Below are 24182 nucleotides of genomic sequence, written 5' to 3' on the forward strand. Positions count from 1 at the left end.
AGAGACCTAAGTTTGGGTGGGGTAATAATAATAATAATAATAATAATAATAATAATAATAATAATAATAATAATAATATTCTGGCATCCCAGGTCCTTGGGAAGGACTCAATGTCTGGATAAAACAAACCAGTCAATAACACCTGTCTGACTGTGTAAACAAGAAATAATAATGATAATGATGATGAAGCTAGAAGCAGCCTCTTGTATATCATTACTGCAGGTCACAAAAGAAATAGGGTCATAGCTTAGTAATAGAACATCTGCTTTGCATGCAGAAGGTCCTAGATCCAATCCCTGGCATCTCCAGGTAGGACTGGGAGAGTCTCCTGCCTGAAACCTTGAAGAGTTGCTGCCAGTCAGTGTAGACAATCCTGAGCTAGGTGGACCAATGGTCTGACTCAGTATGAGGCAGTTTCCTATGTTCACATTAATGAGGTAAGCCAGGTAAAAACACTTTTGCACTGTGGGCAAACTTTGTATGAAATAGATTTGTAACACACACTTACATTATAAATGCTGCTTGGTTTATAGCTGTGTGTGTACTGCAAATAGATCTGAAAGCAGCCAGGGATAATAGCTTGCCTACCACAGGCAAGCCCTGAGTCAATAATTGGGATAATTCTCAGTTACTTCAATGGAGTATAATGTGGGCAGGGGGTATTGCAGCCTTCTTATTAAACCCTTAAAAGTAAAGCACACACACAAAAATTGCACCCATCTGTTTCAGGGGTGAGGGGCTTAGCAGTGGCAAGTCTCCACTAACTCTCCCCACCACCCTTTAAAAAAAATACTTTTTCTCATTATGCCTCTGCATGTAATTGAGGAATTCAGTAGGTCTTGAAGTGGGAATGCTGGCTGACATCCATATTTAATTGCTCCCGAGTAGTCTTATTAAAATTTTGTCATCCTTTACAGTGACTCCTGAGTAGTGCTATTCAGTAAGGTAGTCTGGATGCCAGCCAGCTGACAATGCCAGCAGCTGAATAATTTTATTTATTTATTTGACCACATTTATATACCTCCCTATATAAAATTACAGGGTGGTTTACAATTTAAACAGTAACTAAAACCTAAAAATCATATAAAACATTAAAATTACCATACACTAAAAGCCTAATGAAACTGGTGTGTTTTCAAAAGTTGTTTACAAACAAACAGAGATGGGGATATTCTGATTTCATTTGGGAGTGTGCTCCAGAGCTTCAGGGCAACCCTAGAGAAGGCCCGGTTTTGGGTCACCACCAAGCGAGCCAGTGGCAAACGCAACCAGACCTCTCCCAATGATCTTAATAAATGACAAGGTTCATGAAGAAGACAGGCACTCTCTTAAATACTTGTAATACCCAATACCCAAGCCATCCAGGGCTTTATAATTTTCATTTTAATAAGACTACTCAAGAGTAATTTAATCTGGGTGTCTGCTAGTTTTCCCACTTCAAAAGCTGATGAATCTGACAATTGCCTGCAGAGATGTGGAAATAAAAGACTAAAAGAGAGAGACAAAGCAGCCCTGCAACCACCACTCACCCAGACATGAACTCCACTTCGCCAATGGCAACCATAAAAGTAGTTAGGGAGAAGACTAGTATATTCACATGTCTGCTCTTCAGAAGCAGACATCATGAGAATCCATCATGGGTTTGCCATAACATGTCTCTCATATAAAAATCAATTAGGTTTTTTGTCACAGGAGCAGGAAGTGCAAGCAACAACGGAAAACCACAGCTTAGAGAGCAGACTTAGACCAGGTTCAGAAGTAACATGAAACCAGAGTTAAACAGAGCAGAGGTTGGAAGGAACTCCAGAACATCCAAATTTGTGAAACTGCAGTTTGGGGCCAAAGGTGACCTGAGGTTTGCCTCACCAGACTCCAGTTTGAACCTTCGGTTTGCACAAAGCTTTGCCAACAAGGCTGCCATAGGGTTACGTCCAAACCTGGTCCTGCCATAACCATAGTTTCGTTTTGATTTTGAAACCGCAATCATAGAGGCAGTGGCTCAGACCCGCCCAGGGTAGTGGCTACGCTATGCATGCTGTGGCTCTCGCTGGCCACCTCTGTGCCACAGCGCCATGCCCCCACCATCCTCCCTTCTCTTACCCATTCTATCTGGCAACAGTGACACATTCAGAAAATTTTAACGAGACACAACCCTTTTGGCTACTTCTGGCTTTTTGACGCTGTAAAGGGGGTCGGGGGGGGTGGGGCGAGATGGCAACTGTGGACAATGGGAAGGCAATCCCACCTGTGGTGCACATGTCTCACTACTGCAGCCAAACTGGAGGCCATCCACTTAAAAAAAAGGGGGGTGAGCACCCCACAGTGCCGCGCTGCAACAGCGCATCCCAGTAAGGCCACCTCAAACAGGAGTGGCGCTCCACCAAAGTTGCCTAGTGCTTTTGTTCCTAACACGACAAAGAACAGGAGCAGTCACGGAATAAACCAAGCAATGAAGAAGGAAAAAATTCCTTCCGTGACTAAGAAAAACAAAAGTTCATGGATAAGAAACCCAAACATGAAAACTGTAATCAGCATAGAAAATATATACACAGAAATGAGAAATCAGAAATAAATGACCTGTGCGTGTGTGTGTGTGTGTGTGTGTACACACACACACACACACACACACACACACACACACACACACACACACACGAAAAGCCCATAATAGTTAACCAGTAACAATTGTTATGAAACTGAACAGGATGATACCATACAAATGATATATACAGAGAACCAATACGTGATGCAGGATTAAAAAAAATGCCTTCTCATATAGCTGAACACACCAATAATAACATATGCAGAAACAATAAACAATTTGTAAAGGAGGTCTAGATAAGCTGGGCAAAAACTGGGGCTGCAGGGGGAAATGGGCAAAGTCACGTATCAAAATGAGTGGCAGATGACACAGCAATAACCCTTGCAGGACAACCCGGGTCATTTTCCCACCCACATCCAGCAAGGAAAGGTGTTACCTGGTGCACAACTGTGCACCAACAACTGTCACCATTGCCAGGATTGACATGGGAGGTGGCGGGCATGGAGTGCCACTGCACCCACAGAAAGGGCTCTCTTCTCCAGAAACAGAACAAAATACTATGCTGCTGTTAGAGGTGTGAGGCACAGGTTGCCCTTGCTGTGCCCACCCCGACAGCATCTCTAAATTATCTCCCTGCTGTAAAACTGCTACCCAGCCAAAGTGAGGCAGCTGAATGACAGCCGACTGCCGCTGTGGTGGTGCACAGTTTAATTCCAGCACACCCTCCCCTCACCTTGCAGGCTAACTCTACAAGGGAGTGTATCTCGGCATTTGCATGGATACAGTGATGGGAATGGGGAGGACCCATTGACCTCCACACGCGAGAGGCTCACAATTGTTAAGAAGGTTGCTTATTAACCTCTGAACCAGCAAGGATGAGGGGATTGGTACGCGAGAGGAACCTTGTCCAGCTCCAAGACTAGGCCACCCTTGGCCATTCTCAAGCCCACGCCTGCTTCCTCCCTACAAGCAGTAAATTAATCTTTCATAGATGCCCACCCATTTGTCCTTGCTGTTATCTACTGCCCCATCATTGTTTGATGAAATTTGTTTGATTGTTTGTTCCATCATAGTTTGATGGAACTATTGTGGAATCTTTGCAGTAGATACTCCTGGTGGAGCTTCCAGGGCATGAGGGCAATGTCCCTGCACCTGGCCGTATCCCACTACGTGGGGGCTGTCTATCTGGTCAAACCCACACATGTCCAGTCCTGCATGAGCATGCATACAGTGGGAGGACCATCACATACACCCACCTCGACTGCCAGTCATGCGACCACAGGAGTTTGGTGGCCAGTGACCTGGGATTTAGCACCGACACCCAGTTGCTCCGAACAGCCAAGGCTGAAGGGAGGCTGAAGGCCCAGTGACACTCCCTGTATACCTTTCTGGAAGTGGAAGAGGATCTTGTGCCCAGCGTGAGCATGGCCTGCTGCATCCTCCACAACATCTGAGAGACCAGAGGAGCTCGTGGATCCCGTTGCAGATCTAGAGGGCGAGGACAGTGGTGGAGGGGTGCCCAGAAGAGATGGGGATGTTGTGCTGGCCAGCTGGCCAGGTGGCACAGCCTCTGAGGATTGCTAGTGGCAGTAGGAAGCTGCAGGCAATGAGAGCAGCCTTAACAAGACACGCTGGGGAGCATCTCCCTTCGGCCCATTGCCAAGGCAGACAGATGCATGGTGTTGGAAGGGATGTGCCACCCTTTAAACTGCTGATGGCAGCAGGGGACCACTGCCTGCAACTGCGGCAGCAGGGAGATCAGAGATTGCAAACACCTGCCCCCACACTGGTAATGAAAGGGCTGCCAGTGTAATCTATGCATAATAAAGCTTCAATATTCAAAATAGAAGCATTGTGTTTATTACAAAATGCTAGTACAGAGCTACCCCCTCACACTTGGCCAGTGGTGGGGAGGGCAACAAGCGGTTTGGGGGGGTTGGATGGGACAGACAATGCAATGTGATCCCCTTGGTGGTGGAGGGGAGGACGACAGGATCCCCAACCAAACACCAAGACTCGGCCTGCATAGCACGGGCTGCACTGGAGGGTGGATAGTGTGAGGGGGGCTTGCTTTTGCTTAATGTGGGTGTGTGAGGGTACATGGGTCTCCATGTGCTCAGAGCAGAGGGTGCGGAGGGAGAGGAAAATGAGTGTTTTGGAAGCTGTGGAGTAGGGATGGCAAGCTGTCCTAACTCAGGTACCCAACCAATGCAACTCACATTATTATTACTACTACTATTATATTATTATTTCTTGTTTACACAGTCAGACAAGTGTTTTTGACTGGTTTGTTTTATCCAGACATCGAGTCCTTCCCAAGGACCTGGGATGGCTGGATTTTATTGTCAATGTTGTTGCTGTTATTACCATATTTTACGGACTATAAGACGCACCTTAATTTTGATCCAGTTTTTCAGAGTTTTCGAGCTTTCCTTCTCCTCTCGCCTCCATCTCCCCTCCAAGCCCTCCCACTGTGCCCCGGTCTGTCCTTTCCCTCCTTCTGCCAGCAGCAGCAAGCCCACGTTGGTGACCCGCCGCGGCGGCTGCTGTTGCTGGTTGTTGCTCATTGCGGCCGCCGGCGGGGCCCGCCCGGGACCTCCTTCTCCACCTCCTCTTGTGCCTCCGGTGGCTCCTGTGGGCTGGCGCTCACCTGCGCGGGCTCGTCTCCGGGTCGGGCCCCACGTCCCCTCAGAGGGTGGCGGTGCAGCAGCTTCCCTCACTGCAGCAGCATCGGGGCAGCAACCAGAGGAAGCCCGGGGAGGGGGGCGGCAGGCGGGCTGACTAGGCCGCTCCCGGCAGGCCCCAGTGAGAGAGGAAGGCAGGTGGTAAGCGAATCCTCCCTGCTTGCCCTTCCTCCTCCTCCCCCCTCTTTCCCGACAAGCCAAAAACTTCCAACTTCTCCCCAGCTCCAGCGGCACAATCCAACATAGCAGGGAGTGAGGAGCGGACGAGACCAAGTGGCGCGAGTGGAGAGGGGAGGACAGGGCTAGAGGCAAAGCAGCCAGTACAGGGAGCAGCAGCAACAACAGCGTCGAGCTTTTCGCAAAAGGGCCCGTCCGCGCCTTCGCTTTCCCCTCCGCCCTCCTGAATTTGGGCGGATATTTTTCAAGGAAAAAAGTGCATCTTATACTCCGTAAAATACGGTATAGATATCGTCGCAGAATATAGGCTGTTCCCAGTAAAGCTGCTTTTTGTAATTGGCTGGTGGTGATTTCTGTGGCCCCTATGGTGTTGAGGTGCTCTTCAAGGTCTTTTGGAACTGCACCCAGGGCGCCAATGACCACTGGGATTATTTGGGTCTTTTTCTGCCACAGCCTTTCAATTTCAATTTGTAGATCTTTGTATTAGGTGATTTTTTCTATTTCTTTTTCTTCTATTCTGCTATCCCCTGGTATTGCTATGTCGATTATTTTAACTTGTTTTTCTTTCTTCTCGAATACAGTTATATCTGGTGTATCATGTGGCAGATGTTTGTCTGTTTGTAGTCAGAAGTCCCATAATATTTTTGCATCTTCATTTTCGACAACTTTTTCAATGTTATGGTCCCACCAGTTTTTGGCTACAGGTAGCTTGTATTTTTTGCAGATGTTCCAGTGTATCATCCCTACTACCTTGTCATGCCTTTGTTTGCAGTCAGTCTGTGTGATTTTTTAAAAACAGCTGATTAGGTGGTCCACTGTTTCATCTGCTTCTTTACAAAGGCGGCACTTGCTGTTTGTTGTGGATTTTTTGACTTTGGCTCTTATTGCATTTGTTCTTAGTGCCTGTTCCTGTGCAGCCAGTATTAAACCCTCTGTTTCTTTCTTCGAGTTGCCATTCTTAAGCCATTGCCAGGTCTTGGTGATGTCTGATTTTCCAGTTATATTGTGCAAATATTGACCATGTAGGGGCTTATTTTTCCATTTTTCTACTCGGTTCTTGACTTGTTCTTTCTTGTAGGCCTGCTTTGTTTCATTGGTGTTGAATAGATTCTCTTTTTAGTGCATTTTAAGTGCATCTTTTTCACTGTCCTTTATATATTCTTCAAGGCCTCTTTCCTCCTCCTCCTCCTCCTTATTATTACATGCCATTCAGCAAAACACATGGAGCTTTAAATACAACGGCGCCCCCACCTATGACCACACCGCCCTCCATGTGCCCTTCTGTTGTCATGTATTTGCCCCACGATCCACTGTTCTGCTGCAAATTTATTAAAACAACATAGCTGGAGTACAGTGAGGAAGGGGTTAAAGCTGCCATCAGCCCAAAGAAGCAGGCCGGCGAAGTTGGAGCTAGCTGAGCACGAACGCCATGCCCCCTTCGAGATCGTGGCCAATAGTGGCTGTGGTGACACTTTGTTCACAGTTTGGCTGTAGTGCTTGCTGGGATCTGCCTCGTCAGCTGAGCAGCAAGGAGGCGCTCCCTTCTCCTGGAACTGGCGGTTGCTGGACCATGGATGGACCAATGACTGTGGTGTGATTTATAGTTTGAAATGGAAACCATGGGGTTCGCCAACCTCTGGTTATGTGTTACGTCTGAACATGGCCTTAAAGTCATTTCTCTTTAGAATCATTGTCTATATATTAAAATCACATTGCCTTTGATTTAAAAAAAAGGGGGCGGGGAGAAAAGCTATGCTTCCAAAAGCCCCAAGTCTGAAAGTATTAGAGGTACCCTTAATGAGATGCTGACAAAAATACACTAGTGTTTCTTCTCCCACCCCACTCCCTTAAAAAAACACAACCCACCACCTTTTGGGGTTAAGTCTAAAGGGGCAGAGCACTTATAGTGCTTAAGAGCATTGCTGGCAGCATTCCGCCATTCAACTGGAAAATGTGATGACAATCAGCAGAGAGGTTCCTTCTATCTCTCCACTCTGCAAAAGTGGAGTTTTGCCCAAGAGTGCAAGAAGTTTTCAACAACAACAAAATTCAAAGTGAAGGAGCTCACTGGGTATTTTATCCACCTTTTTGAGTACTCTAGTATTTCTTGTAACTTTGTGTCTTCACAGCACAAATCTCCATTCCCCTCTAAAACAAGTTGCTCAGTGTGTGTTCAGTGAGAGCACACAAAGACTCTAACTCTTCTTTTCCTATTGCATCCCACAGCACAATGTCCATATGCCATCACACAAAGCATAAACAGAGAAGACACGACTTATGTGGGAAAAGGTCAACAATGTATCAACATCAGAATCCCAAACAAAAAAGCAGCAACGAGAGAGAGAGAGAGAGAGAGAGAGAGAGAGAGAGAATGCTTCTTTGACTATGAAGAGCCTCAATGATTTAAAATGAGCACACTCATGACAGAGTATGCTGACAAGGTAACACAAGAATCTGCTTGAGAGAAGGTAAGAGCCCTTTCTTCTATTTACATCACTGGAGTAAGAATTATTGAAATAACGTTAAGTACTTCAAACACTCAAAAAGTGCTAGATAGGGTTGTGCATTAGGATGCTCCAATCCTAACGAACCTGCAACAGTGCTGTGGGGCAGGGGGGTGGGGCAGGAATTCCCAGTGCAGTGGTCTACATGCAGCTCCTACATTTCTGGCACCAGAGGGCTCTTCTACTGGAATTGGAGTATGTGGGGCTCGCTGTGAAGGTATGCAGGAACACCTGCAAACTGTAATTCCTGCCAGCACATTCCCCATGGGGATAGTGCTTGGAGGGCCCACACTTCCCAAAGGTCCCTGTATGCTCCAGTTCTAGCAGAAGAGGACCACCAGCACTGGAAAACTGAGGAACTGTGTGGAGATGGCTGCGCGGAGGGTGGCTGCCTCCTTGTGGAACAGGAGGGATCCTGCAAATTCACTGGAACTGTGCAGTCTGATGACCAGACCTATTAGAACCTTGTTGAGATTCCTAGTTTGGGCATCTTTTATTGTAATGTCTTCAACTTTAACAATCAAATGTAAAGACATGAAGGAATGACAGAACAGCAGATTGGAGCAGTAGTTTATGTCTTCTGAAAGCGACAGACACCAGATGCACCCAAATAATGTGCAATAAATTTTTTAAAAATGCAATATGGGTTACCCCAGACAACACCCATAAGGTGGCTTTAGGACATTTCTTTCTGACATTGACCAGGGCTGCGTTGGCTTAGGTTTCAAGCCTGAAAACAGAAATGCTTATAGACCTGCCAAAGCTCATACATGTAGCTGGCATGCACAAAGAACATGAAGTAGTGGCAATACAGTGGGAGGAGAGCTGGTCTTGTGGTAGCAACTTGATCTGTCCCTTTTGCTAAGCAGGGTCCATCTTGGTTGCATTTCAATGGGAGACTACATGTGTGAGCACTATGAGATATTCCCCTTAGGGGATGGGGCCGCTCTGGGAAGAGCATCTAGGTTCCAAGCTCCCTTCCTGGCATCTCCAAGACAGGGCTAAGAAAGATTCCTGCCTGCAACCTTGGAGAAGCCGCTGCCAGTCTGTGTAAACAATACTGAGCTAAATGGACCAATGGTCTGATTCGGTATATGGCAGCTTCCTGTGTTCCTATATACTCTGTGTCAAAGGGGGAATATGCTTTTCTTCATATAATTTTAGGGCCCCAAGAAATAGGACATTTCTAGTTTGGTTCATTGTTTGAGGTCTGCCCCTCCCCCCGCCCCCAGCCAGATGATAAGCCACCTCACCTCATCTGAACTAACGTTTGAGAATTTGCTTTGTCAGTACGCCAATTTGGATGTTATCTTGCATCTTTACCATCGTTACAAAGAAATAAACAATCTTACCTCCTAAAGCATAGAGCAGCTCCAAAGCTTGTACCATCGACTGAGCAGGTGGAGGCTGCGGGCGAAACATTACAAAGTTCGCTCAGTCTTGTGCAGACACAGGTGTGCAAGATGTTTTCATGGTCAAAATATTTTAAATGGTTTTTTTTCTCAGTACATGTCTGAACAACTTGTTATCTATCAGACTGAAGACTGCTCAACAGCCATGCACTAGGAAGTTGAAATCAACTGGTTTTGCTGCTTGCCTAGGACACTAAACTGGGGGTGGGGTTTGGTCAAGCATCTGGGAGGCTACAATACATAGCTGGCAAGACTGTCTTCAGATTGGTGGATCAAAAGTTATACAAGCTTGTCTCAGTAAAGTCTTGAGGGACAGGAACCTAATTTAACTCTCCTACATTCCTTCCTTTCCACATCCAGATATCTGCTGAATTACAGATACATTCTCTAAACCAGAGACTTGCCCTCAAGTGAACTCCCTCTGCCAGAATCCCCTCCAAAAGCTTCAGAACAATCCCGAGAAGCACTGAGACATAAGTATGACACAGAACCATACAAACATTATGATTTTCTAATGCTGCAAGCTTAAGTATTCCAAAGTATCAGATAGCTCTTTTCTGTTTGGATAATGGAAATTATTTACAAGAAATTCAGGAACCTAGATTTCTGCACTAATTATCAAGAATTCTGCAAATGGAGCATCCAAATTCTGCAAATGGAATAAATTATTAAAATTAGAAAGGCATGCATAAATTTAATGTATGGGCTTTACTATATTGCACATGGCAGCTAGAAAGTGTAGAGTGGGTGGAGTATTGCCCCCAGGGAATGATCTCAGAAGGCTGGAACTCAGAAAATTTGGGAAGAAAGACTGGACTTGTATGCAAAGGAAATACACGTTGAGAACAGGAAACTGCAGAATTAAAGCTTTAGCCTTTAGCTTGCCAATGTTAATGCTGGCTTCTAAGGTGAATTTCCACAACATGGCTGTGCTCCAGCATTAATTCAGACAGTCAAACCTTAGCAAATCACAATTATATCTGTAAAATGGGATACTACACAGCCTCTTGACCATGAATGGGTTGCTGAGACTAATCAGAGCAGTTGCAATGGCACCCTGTCAGATGCTGCAAGTCTGGAATACCCCAGTTCTCCAAGATAGAGCACTCTGCACTTGTAGTATTTATTTTATTGTGCTTTGATCAGTCATCACAAGCTCTAGGCGATACAGTGCAATGGAACCTGGTTATGTTGAGGCTCAACTTTCTGTCCTGGAGATGGGGGTGGTGTCAGTTTTACCATTTGGGAATTAATTTCTTCTAAGCAACCATGAAGGCTAAAATAGTGCCTCTCTTTAATATTAAAGTTAATATTGATCAGGATTTGGCAGAAGCTATTTGTTCCCAAATTAGAGTCCATATTCTGTGTGCTGCAGCGTGTTGGAAGCCATGCAGATCTCTAGACACCACAAAGCTGCTAACAGTAGCTCTGACCATTAACAGAACCTGGAAGGATATTTTGAAATATAGTTATATATAGGTTTATCTTTTCCTTAATCTTAAAAGCAAGGTTTTTATAAAAACCAATGTTTTATTTTCTTCTAGAGATGGTCCCGAATTTGTTATTTTACTACGAAATCTCTCCTATTCAAGTTTCAGACCATTCTAATTATGCAGGATAATCAGAATCCATAAGGCAGACACCAGAATCTGGTGTTGGTCCATCCAACCTTATTTCCTTGGTGGATAACAGCGCAATAGTTACTAGTCTATGAATCATTGACCTTGGATGGTTTGCCAAGTAAGTAAAGTAAAGTTGTGCTGTAGAGTTGGTGTCGACTCCTGGTGACCACAGAGTCCTGTGGTTTTCTTTGGTAGAATACAGGAGGGGTTTACCATTGCCTCCTCCTGCACAGTGTGAGATGATGCCTTTCAGCACCTTCCTATATCACTGCTGCCCGATATAGGTGTAATAGTCTGGGAAACATACCAGCAGGGATTTGAACCAGCTACCTCTTACTCCTTAGGCAAGGTATTTCCCTACTGAGCCATTAGGTTGCAGTGGTTTGCCAAATACCTACTGGTAATATTCAAAAACATGCACATCACACCAGTCTTTTTCAGCCTGCAGGCATTCAGCGTCTTTATTGCAAAACAGCAGCTGTGATGCCTACAAAATCCAATAAGGAACATAAAAGCCATTCATCATGGCATAACAGAATGGAATGGATCTGGCCTAGACGATCTCAAGCAAGCTTGAGGTTTTTGCTGCTATAATACAGCCCTTACTGTAGAAGAGTTTGACAAATCTAGCATTTTAAAAGCATTACCCTGGCTGCTGATATATTTCTGGGCAAAATACAGAGCGCTGGTGATCACCTATAAAGCTCTAAACAGCTTGGGCCCAGGTATTTAAGCGAATGAGGTCATTCACATAATCAAAAACGTGCTTCTACCCAGGTTTAGGAACTATGTGTGCTCCCAACTTTTGGTTGTGTGGAAGCAAAGTAGGAGGAAAAATGGGGTAGCTTTTCCTCCTACCTTGCTTCCACACGATAACTTCAACCTAGGTTTTAACTCTTACCTTGCTTCCACACAACCAAAAATTGGGAGCACACAGAGTTCCCAAACCGGGTATAACACAGTGAGATCATTCACACAACCGGGCAGGCGGAGGCTGGTTAAGCTCCCCCCCGACCCCGCGATTGCTTGTTTTGGGGAGCGTGGACTGCGCTCCCAGACGAGTAGTGCTGCATGGAGCAGCACACAGCTCTGAAAGCTGGGACAACACATCCTAGCCTCCAGGAATCCCAAAATGCACCGAGGGATTCCCCTAGGAGATGGGTGCTCTAGGAACCCATCTGTGTGCAGCCCGGGCCTGCACATGAGCCACAAGCTCAGGTTAAGGGAGTGCTCACTCCCTTAACCTCAGCTAACAGCTGGGCTAAAAATCCTGATCCCAGAAGTTCTCACACGCAGCCTAACCCACGCTGGGCTTCCCTAGCCTGGTTTAGGCTGCACATGAGAACAGCCACAGTTTTTTATTGTGTGCATAAACTCAATGCCTGCTTCTGCATGAGCCTCACTGCTTTTTAAGATCCTTGGGAGGTCTGCCTGCATTTGCACTGGTTTGACTAGTGGAGATTCAGGGTTGGGCCCTCTCTATAGTCACCCCTGAGCTTTGGAATGCACTCCCTGCTTAAGAAAGAAGCTTAACATCTCTGGTGGCCTTCAGGAAAGCTTTAAAGACACACCTGTTTGTTTAACCAGGTTTTTGGTTGATATTTTAACTGTTGTTAAAACATTTCTAATGTTTATGAAATATGTGTTATTGTTTTTAACTTTCTAATTGGTTATTATGAGAACACCCGGCATCCCATGTGTGTTTGTTCCTATCAACTTTGCAATGCCTGGACCAATACGAACCAAATCGGGTACAGTCATAGGGACCCCTCAAGAACATAGTTTGTGGTGATGTCATCCACCCTGACTGAAAATGGTGGATACATATTTTGAGGCACAAGTGGGCTAACTTGTGAACTGCCTAACTGATTTGGACCAAATTTTATCCAGTTGTAAATTGTATCCAGTTTTATCCAGTGAAAGGAAAGTAGGCAGATTAGTTCTTACTTGAACTTGTAATTGTTATCTTTTGTTTTCCTTTCTGTAAACTGCCATAAGATGTTATAATTTGGTGATATAAAAATGCAATTAAAAATACATACATAAATAAATAGGAAATGTTAAAATAAGACTCTAGTACTTACTGAGAGGAAGGGAAACCTAAGCACATTGTCAATTCCCAAGGCCTTGAGCTGTAAGATGACTGGTGCCAAGTTACTGCGCTGCATCTCAGGAATGGTAGACTGTGGCAACTTCTCAAAGTCTTCCTCTGTAGAGAGGGCAAAGCTCTTCTGGGTTAGATTTAAGTCAACTGTACTATAAGATTCCAGAACTCAGTAAAACCAAAAGAAAACCAAGGCACGCCACTAACAAATATGCTTAGTATGCAATCTGGTTATACAAAACAGCTGATAATTGTCTACTATAGTTGGCAGTGACATAGTGGCTTTGTTCACAAAGTCATTCAAATCTAGGTTTAATGTGGGTTACCAACGTTCGCATGATTGTGTGAACCCATGCCAAGGCAGGAATCTTGGGCTATAAACCACCTTGGCATAGGTTCACAAAATCTTGTCAACTTCGGAATCCCACATTAAGTGTAGATTCAAATGACAGTGTGAATGAGGCCAGTGTGTATCTCTGACAATGCAATTCTGCAGAATTTGGAATGTGTGTGTATCAGAATGGGGCGCTTTCTACTTAACTGCATAGGGGAGCTATGGCTCATTGAACATTCTAGAGCATGGACAAGCAGGGTCAGAAAGGAAAGGACTCTAACCTGCACTGGATGAAACAGTCTTGCTGGCTGAAACTGTGTTAGGATCCAAGAATCTGTCTTTGTCAAACCACACATTATGTTATACGTATAGTTTGGCCCTGCATTTTTTTGAAAAGTTAAATAGGAGCAGAGGTAGTTGGGATCTCCATGTGTTGTGTGGAGTATTTAACCCCTTCCAATCTTGCTACAGTCCTGACAACAACTGTGCCCCCAGTGCTATTAACCTGCAAAGGAAATAGCTATCAGTGTTAATAAAGCTTCCTTCTAGAGTTAATAGCAACTTTGAAGGCACAATTTTTAACATGGCCACGGCACAATGGGAAAGGCTTAAACAACCCCTCACCAACAATTAGAAAGAATTATTTAAATCCATTATAAAAATCTTATTATAGATCATAATTTTTAATTGTATCCAAAACACCATTAAGATCTCTAAGCACAACAAAGCCCATAAAGGAGCAAATATTCCATCATGAAGCAAACTTCACCTGTATAAAGTCTGTAGCATTTTCCAGAGCGGTTTCGACCTGCACGCCCTGCTCTCTGATTTGCCGATGCCTTTGATACGGGAACAACCACCAGGCATTCAATGGCTGTTTTTGGATTATAGGCACGGAGTTTCACAAAGCCACAATCAATTACAAATGAAATGCCATTAATTGTAATGGAGGTTTCTGCAATATTGGTGGCTACTATCACCTAAAAGGACCAGAGAAAAACCAGTTTACTACTTTTAGTTCACTGATTTGTGGCATGGGGCAACAGCTAAATCAGTTTGAGAAAACAAAAGTTAAATATGTTAATATTAGGAAGGAGAGCTGGTCTAGGGAGGAGAGCTGGTCCTGTGGTAGAGAGCATTCATTGTCCCCTTTGCAAAGCAGGATCTGCCTGGTTTGCATTTGGATGGATGACTATATGAGAGCACTGTCTGCTGTATGATATTACCTTTAAGGGATGGGGCCATGGCTCAGTGGTAGAGCATCTGCTGCTTGCAGGAGGCCCCAGGATCACTTCCTGGCATCTCCAGGTAGGACTAGGAAAGACTCCTGACTGAAACCTTGGAGAGACGCTGCTAGTCAATGCAGACAGTACTAAACTAGATGGACCAACGGCCTGAGTTGGTATAAGACAGCTTCCTATGTTCCTAGCTTGTAGTAACATTATAGAAGGAAAACAATCATATGTCACCTAAAAAGGAAAAACACTTCTAGGATATTTTAACGTTTGCCTCAGAAGCTGCATTAATCAAGTGAAAGAAGGAGCACACACAAAAAAGCTGGAGTAGCTACAACAAACAAGGATTGTTGAAGATTCCCAGGCGGAATTAAATGGATATCTGCTGGAGATTTGGCTAAGGAGCTAGCCACTACCAAACAGCAGCATTAAGTGGCTTTCCAGAGAACAAGTCAAACCATGCACAAACTGCATCTGAGGGATAGGTCCAAAAGTGCTTCTGCAAAGACCATACTACATATCCAGTCCAAATGTAGTGGAACAACCTTGCCACATAATGAAGAGCCACACTCCTATTTTCCCTCTCTAAAACTGTCCCTACAAAGATAATAATATTATTCAATGTTATGAGGAGATTTGTGCTCCGGAGTTGAATAAGGAAAACAATAGCCTTTCAGGAGTTTAATGTAATTAAGTAAAAACAAAAGATTTATGGCATACAACACTGTGGAAAATGTTGCCAGGGACACAGTGGTAGTCTTATGGGCATTCATCTTTTTTTATGAGCTAATAGGCAGTCGTGAACTAGAGCGGTACAGCAGAAGGGCGACAAGCCTCTAAAGAAATACAGTCACTGTGTATGTCAAGCAACATATGGGGTTACTGTTAAGAGAAGAGAAGTCCAGACTCGGCTCATCCATGCAACTCACCACATGAGTCTCTAGACTTCTGGAAGACATGCCGACAATCTGTACAGTGTAGGCTACCAAACAAAATGAGGGCGATGGTCATCTTGTACGGACATTAATCCACATTGGACACTGCCAACACATGACACCAGCTTTATGACAAGTACGACAGAAGCGCTACCTTTCTGACATTGTGAGACACCCTCTCAAACACTTTCATCTGCTCAGAAGCAGGCAACCCAGCATACATAGGGAGAACACGGAGGTGTTTCTTCATTCCTGTGCGAGCAAAGATCCGAGCCTGTTCTACAAGCATAGAAACAACCGTTTCTACTTCCTCCTAGAAAAGCATCAAGATAAGCGACAGAACAAGATACATTTTAGCTTCCAGAACATCTTGTGGAGATGAAAGCAAACTTATAGAAAACAGTTGTCTTTAGTAGTCTTTTATTGGCCCACACGTTCTGCAGCGTAACACTGGCAGTCTGGATTCACCTGTATCACTGTGAGCTCTTAAACAGTGCTTCACTTTGGCACAAAAGTGCCAATATTTCAAGCACTGCAGCTGCACTCCAGAAGCACTACTGAGATTGGAAGGTCAAGCAATGTGTTTCCAACCTGAGTAGTGCTTCTGGAGTTCTAGTGGTTACATGAAGTATTGGCATTCCTGCACAAAAGCATAATGCTGTTGGCGCTTTCTCAGAAGCCTGCAGCAACACAGGTAGATCCTCCAGGAGCCTGCAGAAGCACGGGCAGATATGCACTGCCCACATTATGCTGCGGAATATGTGGGCCACTGATTACTTACACACACACACACACACACACACACACACACACACACACACACACACCCATCCATACGCATTTGACTTTTTGTTAGCTGGGGTTTTTTTGATAATAAAAACAGTGGGCAGAGGAAGAGTGATGTTTTCCAATGTTCCATGTTAAGCTTCAAGTCCAGGAGAATAATTCTGCTGTGCAGCTCTTCGCAATGGAAAGCAATAAAACAACCAGCATCAGAACTCTTGAGTTATCAGAGGTCTGCTTCATACCACTACCACTATGGCAAAAGCAGCAGCACAAGTTACCCTCATCTCTTTCCCATGGGGCAAGAAATATGCAGACAAACTAAAATCTCTCTTGTGACTAGATCCGCACCTTTCAGGATCCAACTGGATCTCATGGATCTCATTGTGGGGTAGTTGCAGGAGATCCCCTTCCCTATTATTGTAGAAGCAAGAAGTGCAAGTTCTACCCACTTCTTTTTTCACTAGTTCTTTATGGTGTACAAAGCAAGCAGCCCACATTACCCATATACAAAGGGGTGTCTTTGTATACACTTATTCAGATTTCCAGTGACCCAACCATTCTGGTGGCCCCATGAGCTATTTTGACTAATTAGGATGCAGTGTAATTTCTTCTCACCCTTGCCCATTAAGCAAGAAAATAGTTCACAGGGGCAGCATATCACACTTTTGAATAGAAGTATTAATAGCATACAGGGAAATCTCGTTATCTGTGGATTCGCGTATCTGTGGTTGGGCAAAAGACACCCGACCTCAGCGTGCATGAAAAAAAGAAGAGGGAAAACACACGTCAACATCGTGTATCTGCGGGTCGGAGATGGCCGAAAATGACCATGGAGGTCATTTCCGGCCTCCATTTTGTTTTCTGGAGCCACAAAATGACTCCCATTTTTAAAAAAAACAGCAACCAGTAGTTTTCGGGCATTCCGGGGGCACAGCGCAATGCAGTGGAGGCAGCAAAGCATGGTGAGGAACTTCCCATGCGTCCCCCCCCCAAATTTTGCCAAAAATCAGCATTTTTTGGCATTTCCCCCACAACCAGGAACCTAACCCCCAGTTCCCCATTGAAACAATGCCTCAATATTTGCAGTTTCCATATCCGTGGTACAACCACAGAATGGAACCCCGAAAATATTGAGGTCCTCCTGTATTTTCATCACATTCCAGATTATGTCTGAACTGAAATTAGACTATTCTAATTTTGATCAAACTAAAAGCTTAAGGTTTCTTTTGCCATATAGACCACTTAACAACAACAAATAATAAAGATGGCTGTTGCAACACTGGCAGTGGGAAAACGACCACCAGTGATTTGGTAGCTTCCCAAATTAGAACAAAAGAACCATAGCACATTTTACAGATTAGCATGATGCTATACAGGAGCATACAGCCATTTCCAAATAGTTGCAAATGGTCAGCAACCTTAGCTTTCAAGGTTACTTAGTACTTAGATCTCAAACACACATGCCCTAGTATATAAGCAACGTTTTCAATTAGACCAAATGAATATTCTTGCATGAATAAAATGAACATAATAGCTTACATCAAAGTAACAATTTCAACAGGACAGAAACGTTTCTTTTGTGTCTACCTGGCCAGTTAAAAATGCCAGTATATCCCCATCACCTTCAGTCTGATGAATTTTCATGACAGTTTCCACAGTTGATTTCACATAATCTGGAACGGGGCTGTTGGGGTGAAAATATATACACAAATCTTAAGTACAGGAAGGCATAGTTTCCTCTTATTGCCAGAAATAAAAACAAAAAGAATAAATTGTTAGGTTTTTCATAGGTAATACAGATAGATCACATCTTTATCGTATTCCTGATATATGATCACAACATTAACTTTGTTAATTGGCCCTTCCTCAATTCTTCATAAGTTATTTAGAGAAATAAATAGAGGACTTGTTTCTTATCTTACTACAAATTCTGATTTATTTATGCAAAAAACATTTAAGAATTTATTTCACATTAAAGGAAAAATGGGTTCCATAAACACGTTAAAGGCCAGGTTAAAGGCCAGCTTTAACATATTAAAGGCCAGGTTTTTAAACAATTCAGTTGTACTAATGCTTGCCTATAAAAGGACAAAACATTGTACAAATACACACTCAAAACCTTTTTACCTGAATATTTTCTATCAAAGTTTTTCATATCCCTTTCTAAGGACCTACAATACCTAGTAATCTAGGAGCACATTTTATAGGTGGCTTCTACTATGTAAATATGCATTAAAGTTGGCACTGTATTAATGAAAGTCTAACTCCTTGTCTGTAGATGTATGAATCAAATTATAGGCTCAATCACACATGAAAGTTCATTACTCAAGAGTAAATGATGCACTGATCTTCTATCTGAACTGACCATCTTAAGTACAAACACCACAGACAGAAGTTCCATATCAGCCTCAAACAACATGCTTTCCAACTTGCTCATCATCAAGTGCCAATCACCAGAATATAGGAACTAAGTGTAAAGGAATCAAGCAATGTACATGCATGTGTGAACTAGATCTATATACACAAATTAGAAGCCACCTTTTAATGGACAATTCCATTAGAATCAACTAACTGTTCTATATATCAATCAAAGATTTCCTCAGGAAGCATGAATTAACAGGGAAATACTTATATTTTTAAAAGATAGATACAAGGCAGGGTGGAAAATCCAAATCTTTACTATATCCATAACATTTTGTCACCCCATACAGTATTTAAGGCATGGAAAATAGATGACTCAGTTACTGTATTCATATGCATCTGATGACGTAAGCTCTAATCTATGAAAGCTCATTCCACAACAAAAGGTTATCCTCAAAAATGCCATAGGATGGTAATCCTTGTTTAGCTACGATAAACTAAGAGCTACTCTCTTGAAATATTTAACCACCATGACTTGAGCATTCCTCAATATCGCCTGACACAAACAGTAGTGAGATCACAAGAAATGAAGGGACATGATTCACAAGCATATGATTATCCACCTAGGACACCCACATTTCCTTGCTCAGCACAAGTGCGAAGCAAGCACTGTGTGTGTAGGGATTAAAAAAACGAGCCCACTTCTGCCATCGGACCTGTCCATCTCCTTCTGTGGAGGAGGAGAGAGGGCATGAAGGTGCTGCCAGGTTTGCCCATATGCCTTCTGTGGAGGGGGAAGGGAAGGACTAAGATTCCAGGGGAGGAAAAGCATGAAGATTCCACCGAGTCCCCGTAGCACTCGTCTGAAGTCTGCTCCAGCTGGCCGGTGCAGAAGGGGACGGGGGAAGGTTCCCGAAGCCCTCCTCCACTGAAGTCCGCGCCTGTTGCTCACAAAATAGGAGAAAGACACATTCAATTGGAAAACAAGATTTCAGCTTTACATCCTTAACGTGTTGGTACCAAAGCCACGTACAACGATTCTTTAAAAATACCTAAGGTCCATTTAATATCCCCTTTCCACCCAGCCTTTTGTCTGATAAACAGGTATCAAAGATGCAAACTCCTCTAATCACCACTTACGAGTATTAAACAGGAACAGACCTCTGAATGTAGAAGACATCCACTGGAAATGTTCTCCCTTCCACAGTAAGGATCATGCTGGTATCTTTGCTTGGGTCACTGGTCTCGTTTTGGTTAAAGAAATCCCTAAATTTCTAGGACAAAAAGGGCAACGTTTTTTAAAAAAAGTTTAACCCATGGTTAAAAGGAAACAAGGGCACCAGGACTTTTTAAGAAACAACTACAGCTCCTTATACCTGTCATATTTAAAAATTACTGAGAACATATGGGTTTTTGTTACTTTCTAAAAGAGCAAGGCCTTAGCATTAGGATCGCTTTTAAAATGTGCTTCTATACAGAATGCATGTGCATGGAAATTAGCATGTGCAGGTCTTAGGATTTTAATAAACCATTTGTGTTAGTTTTTGATTTAAATAAGTCATATTGATTATCAGTTATTTAACTATGTAAAACAGGAGGGCATCTATCCAATATTTTTGTTAAAGTTAAAGTAAGTATATATTCCATAAGGGACATGCCTAACTAGTTAATTGACACAGTCTATATTAACACATACTAGCAACATATTAAATATGCAGCTAAACTACTGTCGAGAATATCTGAGGTTCAGCAATAATACTCCAGATTTTATTTTTATTTTTTTAAAGATAAACACTTGTTCTGGAATCATAGCATTTTAGATCTAGGAGCAACTTTGGAGCTCTTCTAGCCCAACCTTCAGCTCGGGAAGAAAGAAACTGCTATCACAAGATATATTTCAGCATAATAATGTTAACAAGTATAGTATATTTTCGCATACTTTCCCACTAAGACATTTCTTATTGTCTTACACTAAGTCTAGGTCCAATGTATACTGAGACTTGTGTTTGCTTGGGCTAATTTACTCAGCCTGGTAATTGACTACCATTTTGGAGAAGCTTAACAAGTTTGATAGCAGTGAATTGTTAATATTTACACATTAATGAACAATTATTTCCCATCAGTACAGAACTGCAAACTTTTAATTTTATTTAGTAGGGAAATTATATGGACTGAAAGTATTAAAAAGCAGCTGTTTATTGTTTAATTATTATAGCTGTTTATGTATGCAGAGAATGCATACATTTTAAAGAAAAGCCTCATCTCAACCAAAATAAATTGACAAGCAATCTCACAGGTTTGACATTATCTTCTCCAAAACCTTCCATAAAAGAATTACTTAAGAGTTCAGGCATGTGCCAAGTACTGTAAACTCAAATTTACAGAGAAATTAAGTTGATATTTTTTTACATGCATTGAGTCCCATTCACTTAAATGTATTTGAAGTCAACTATGATTCACTCCATCAGCAGCCATTCCTGTGAGAGACCCATGGAATGTATAGGAATTGTACAAATACACTGTTGTGCTTTTAGGTAACTCCTCATCATTCTGGTATTTTCCTAGTAGACTATGCCCAAGAGTACTGCTAAGGCTACAGGATCCAACACCCTCAGGGCCATTTACAAGAAAATGGCATTCATCTTATTTTCTACCAGAAGCAAAGCACATTATTTAAGCCAAATCTATTATCTGTACCTCTGCATCCAGCGTAGCAGATGCTACAATCAGACGGAGATCACCTCTCTTCTTTTGGACCTGTGAGACAGTTGAGAGTGGGGGTATTTCAAATATTGCTCAACTACATTACAACCACCCCAAAATGGGTGTATAACATGTGAGAGATATTAGCTTCACAGGCATACAAAAAGATTTTTTGTGTACCAACTTTCAAAGCTATAATGGAGCGTCCCACCCCCATTTCAACAAAACAAATTTTAAAAGCACTAATCTAAAAAGCAAAAATATTATAAATAGGTGCAGCAGAAACATAGGAAGCTGCCCTATACTGAGTCGGCCTCTTGGTCCATCAACTGCAGTATTGTCTACACTGACTAGCAGTGGCTCTCCAAGATTTCAGGAAGGAGTATTTCCCAGCCCTACCTGTTAATGCCAGGGAGTGAAACTGGGACATTCTGCATGCAAAGCAGATGCTCTACCACTGAACATACTGCCATAAGAAGATGTGTCTACCTCTAAAAATAAAAATAAAAAAATCCTCATCTCCCCTAGAAAAAATCCTTACCATTAACAACTCTTATTCAGAAACACTAAGCAACCCCTAGGACAACTAAACAAAATGCTATGTCAAGCAAGCAATGTTAGGACTGTTTGTCTTGTGAACTATCAACCAGTGCGTTAAAATACATTCTGCTCTTTTCATCAAAGACAATTCATACTAAATACTACCTATTCCAAAAATTAAACCAAAATTCACACCACTTGCCATATCTTACAGCAGGAAGCACTCAGGGGTGATCTCTGAGAACCACTGGGGAAGGAGAGGACCTTTACTGGCATCTACACAGAGTTTTAAAGTGGAACTCTGTAGGGTCAGAATAATGGATCATAACTGTTGGTAGCTGACAAGAATAATGCCATAATTCCACACTATGGCAGAACTACAGGAACATTACAACCCTTTTCCCTGTTCACATTGGAGCAATTCAATGATCACATGTTGGGGGGGATATAGCACAATACAGTTAGAGAAGGCTAACCTTTTTTAACAAGCCAATGGCAATGTCTGTATATAGGGTTCTTTCATGAGCTTCATCCAACATGATGACACTGAATCAAAGCAAAAAACAAAAAAGTTCCAAAAATGAAGTGTTAAGGCCACCTACAAACATCCAATTAACAAGTGTCACCCATTTTATAAAAAAACCCCACAGCTCTGATAATCATAGACATGCACACAAACTTTTATGTCGCACATTTGTGACTAAAAGTATTTCTCCAGCAACTTGCAATAGCCATCAACTGAAGTGCTGCAGTGAAAAGCCTAGTACAGTCATTTCTCAGAAAGGATGAGTAATGGAAGACCGAAGAATAGCGTTTGTCAAACCTATTCTCTTTACAGTAACACCTCGAGACTTGGGACTTGCATAAGTAGCAGGAAATGCCAAACAAAACCCTGAGAAACTGTTCAGGTAAGGAGCAGGATGGAATGGGATGGAGGGTGGGTGTAATATCCTGCATAAATTGTATAGCAGTCTCATTATTTATTATGCATTATTGACACAAATCCATCACTACATATGGCACTTTACAAAAGTGGAGAAAGAAGGGTCTATCATGTCCAAAAAAAGCTCACAATCTAAATTTCAACAGTGAGGGATAAAAGATAAGTAAAAAGTAAAAAGGAATAACAGGGATAAACATAAGCAAAATCAATTCACATTGTTCATACACAGAACTGTTTACCTGTATCTTGTTAATAACGGATCAGCCATCATTTCCCTCACCAGCATTCCATCAGTCAGGAACTAAAAACAGGAGGAACAAAACCACACACTATCTACAACTTTTTCTCAAACGAACTCAATGGCAAAATACTCAGGATCATAAATGCATTATTTCTATTGCATTTTCTCTATGGAATCTTTAGTCGCAACCTGAGACTCTACAGCAGGCCTGCTCAACTTCGGCCCTCCTGCAGATGTTGGCCTACAGTTCCCATAATTCCTGGCTATTGGCTGCTGTGGCTGAGAATTATGGGAGTTGTAGTCCAAAAACAGCTGGGGAGCCTAAGTTGAGTAGGCCTGCTCTACAGCTACTGTTGGACCACAGTTCCCATAATCCCCAGCCAAAACTGATTGCAGCTGACAATGAAAGAGTTATAGTCCAACAGCAGCTGGGAAGCCTCAGCTTGGCCATGCCTGTGGTACAGCATTAGAAGCAGAAGGCAGGGATGGAAATGCTTTATACTACTTTTAGAGGCAGAGAAATGGGTGCTAATGCAATATGCATTAATTTTGTAACTGGGGAAGGACAAGTTACATGGGGAAGAGACAGGCAACAGTGAGAGCAGCAGCAGTCTCATCCTAGCCTGCCATGGATCTCGACCTGCTCCACGCAGGGCTAAACCAAGACAAGCAGAAAACTCACCCAGCTAACATTCAAAATATGGCCTCTATAATAAAGCTTCTAGCAATTACCAAGTGGTTCATATGGAGAGAGTGGCACTCTTTTTCCATCCATCATAAGAGGATTGCAATCTCTTATGATGGGAAGTGGATTGATCTCTGTTGGACCTACCTTTGGTGGACCTAATCTCCACCAAAGATCAGCATTCAGAGCAGCACTAATTTATTTGGCTAGAAGAGGGGAAATGGTTTCATAGCATCTTTTCCCCTGTTCATCCACTCACCCAAACCCTGGGAAAATCACAGCTTCTGTTGGTGGGGAAGCAACAGGTAAACCCAGTCCTCATGCTTCAAATGTCCCTATTTAGCTAGAACAGTCTTATTTTCTTCATGCTGCCT

At 42.9% G+C, this 24182-nt stretch overlaps 1 protein-coding gene across 4 annotated transcripts in view; it reads right to left on the reverse strand.

Annotated features, from left to right (window-relative positions):
* DHX35 (DEAH-box helicase 35) overlaps positions 1-24182 on the reverse strand; it is a 56595-nt gene that overhangs the window by 15912 nt on the left and 16501 nt on the right. For 2 of the 4 annotated variants that reach the window (XM_053248733.1, XM_053248732.1), the window contains exons 6-15: positions 23122-23183; positions 22416-22485; positions 21394-21453; positions 19858-19970; positions 19413-19637; positions 17923-18019; positions 15704-15862; positions 14149-14359; positions 13026-13150; positions 9260-9314 (exon numbers count right to left, since the gene is read on the reverse strand). In XM_053248733.1, the coding sequence (XP_053104708.1) occupies positions 9260-9314; positions 13026-13150; positions 14149-14359; positions 15704-15862; positions 17923-18019; positions 19413-19637; positions 19858-19970; positions 21394-21453; positions 22416-22485; positions 23122-23183 (1177 nt within the window). The remainder of the gene's footprint in view (positions 1-9259; positions 9315-13025; positions 13151-14148; positions 14360-15703; positions 15863-17922; positions 18020-19412; positions 19638-19857; positions 19971-21393; positions 21454-22415; positions 22486-23121; positions 23184-24182) is intronic. The other 2 variants (XM_053248735.1, XM_053248734.1) reach the window with 1 other exon arrangement.

This window comes from Hemicordylus capensis, chromosome 4 (genome assembly GCF_027244095.1).
Source record: "Hemicordylus capensis ecotype Gifberg chromosome 4, rHemCap1.1.pri, whole genome shotgun sequence".
Classification (NCBI taxonomy): Eukaryota; Metazoa; Chordata; class Lepidosauria; order Squamata; family Cordylidae; genus Hemicordylus; species Hemicordylus capensis.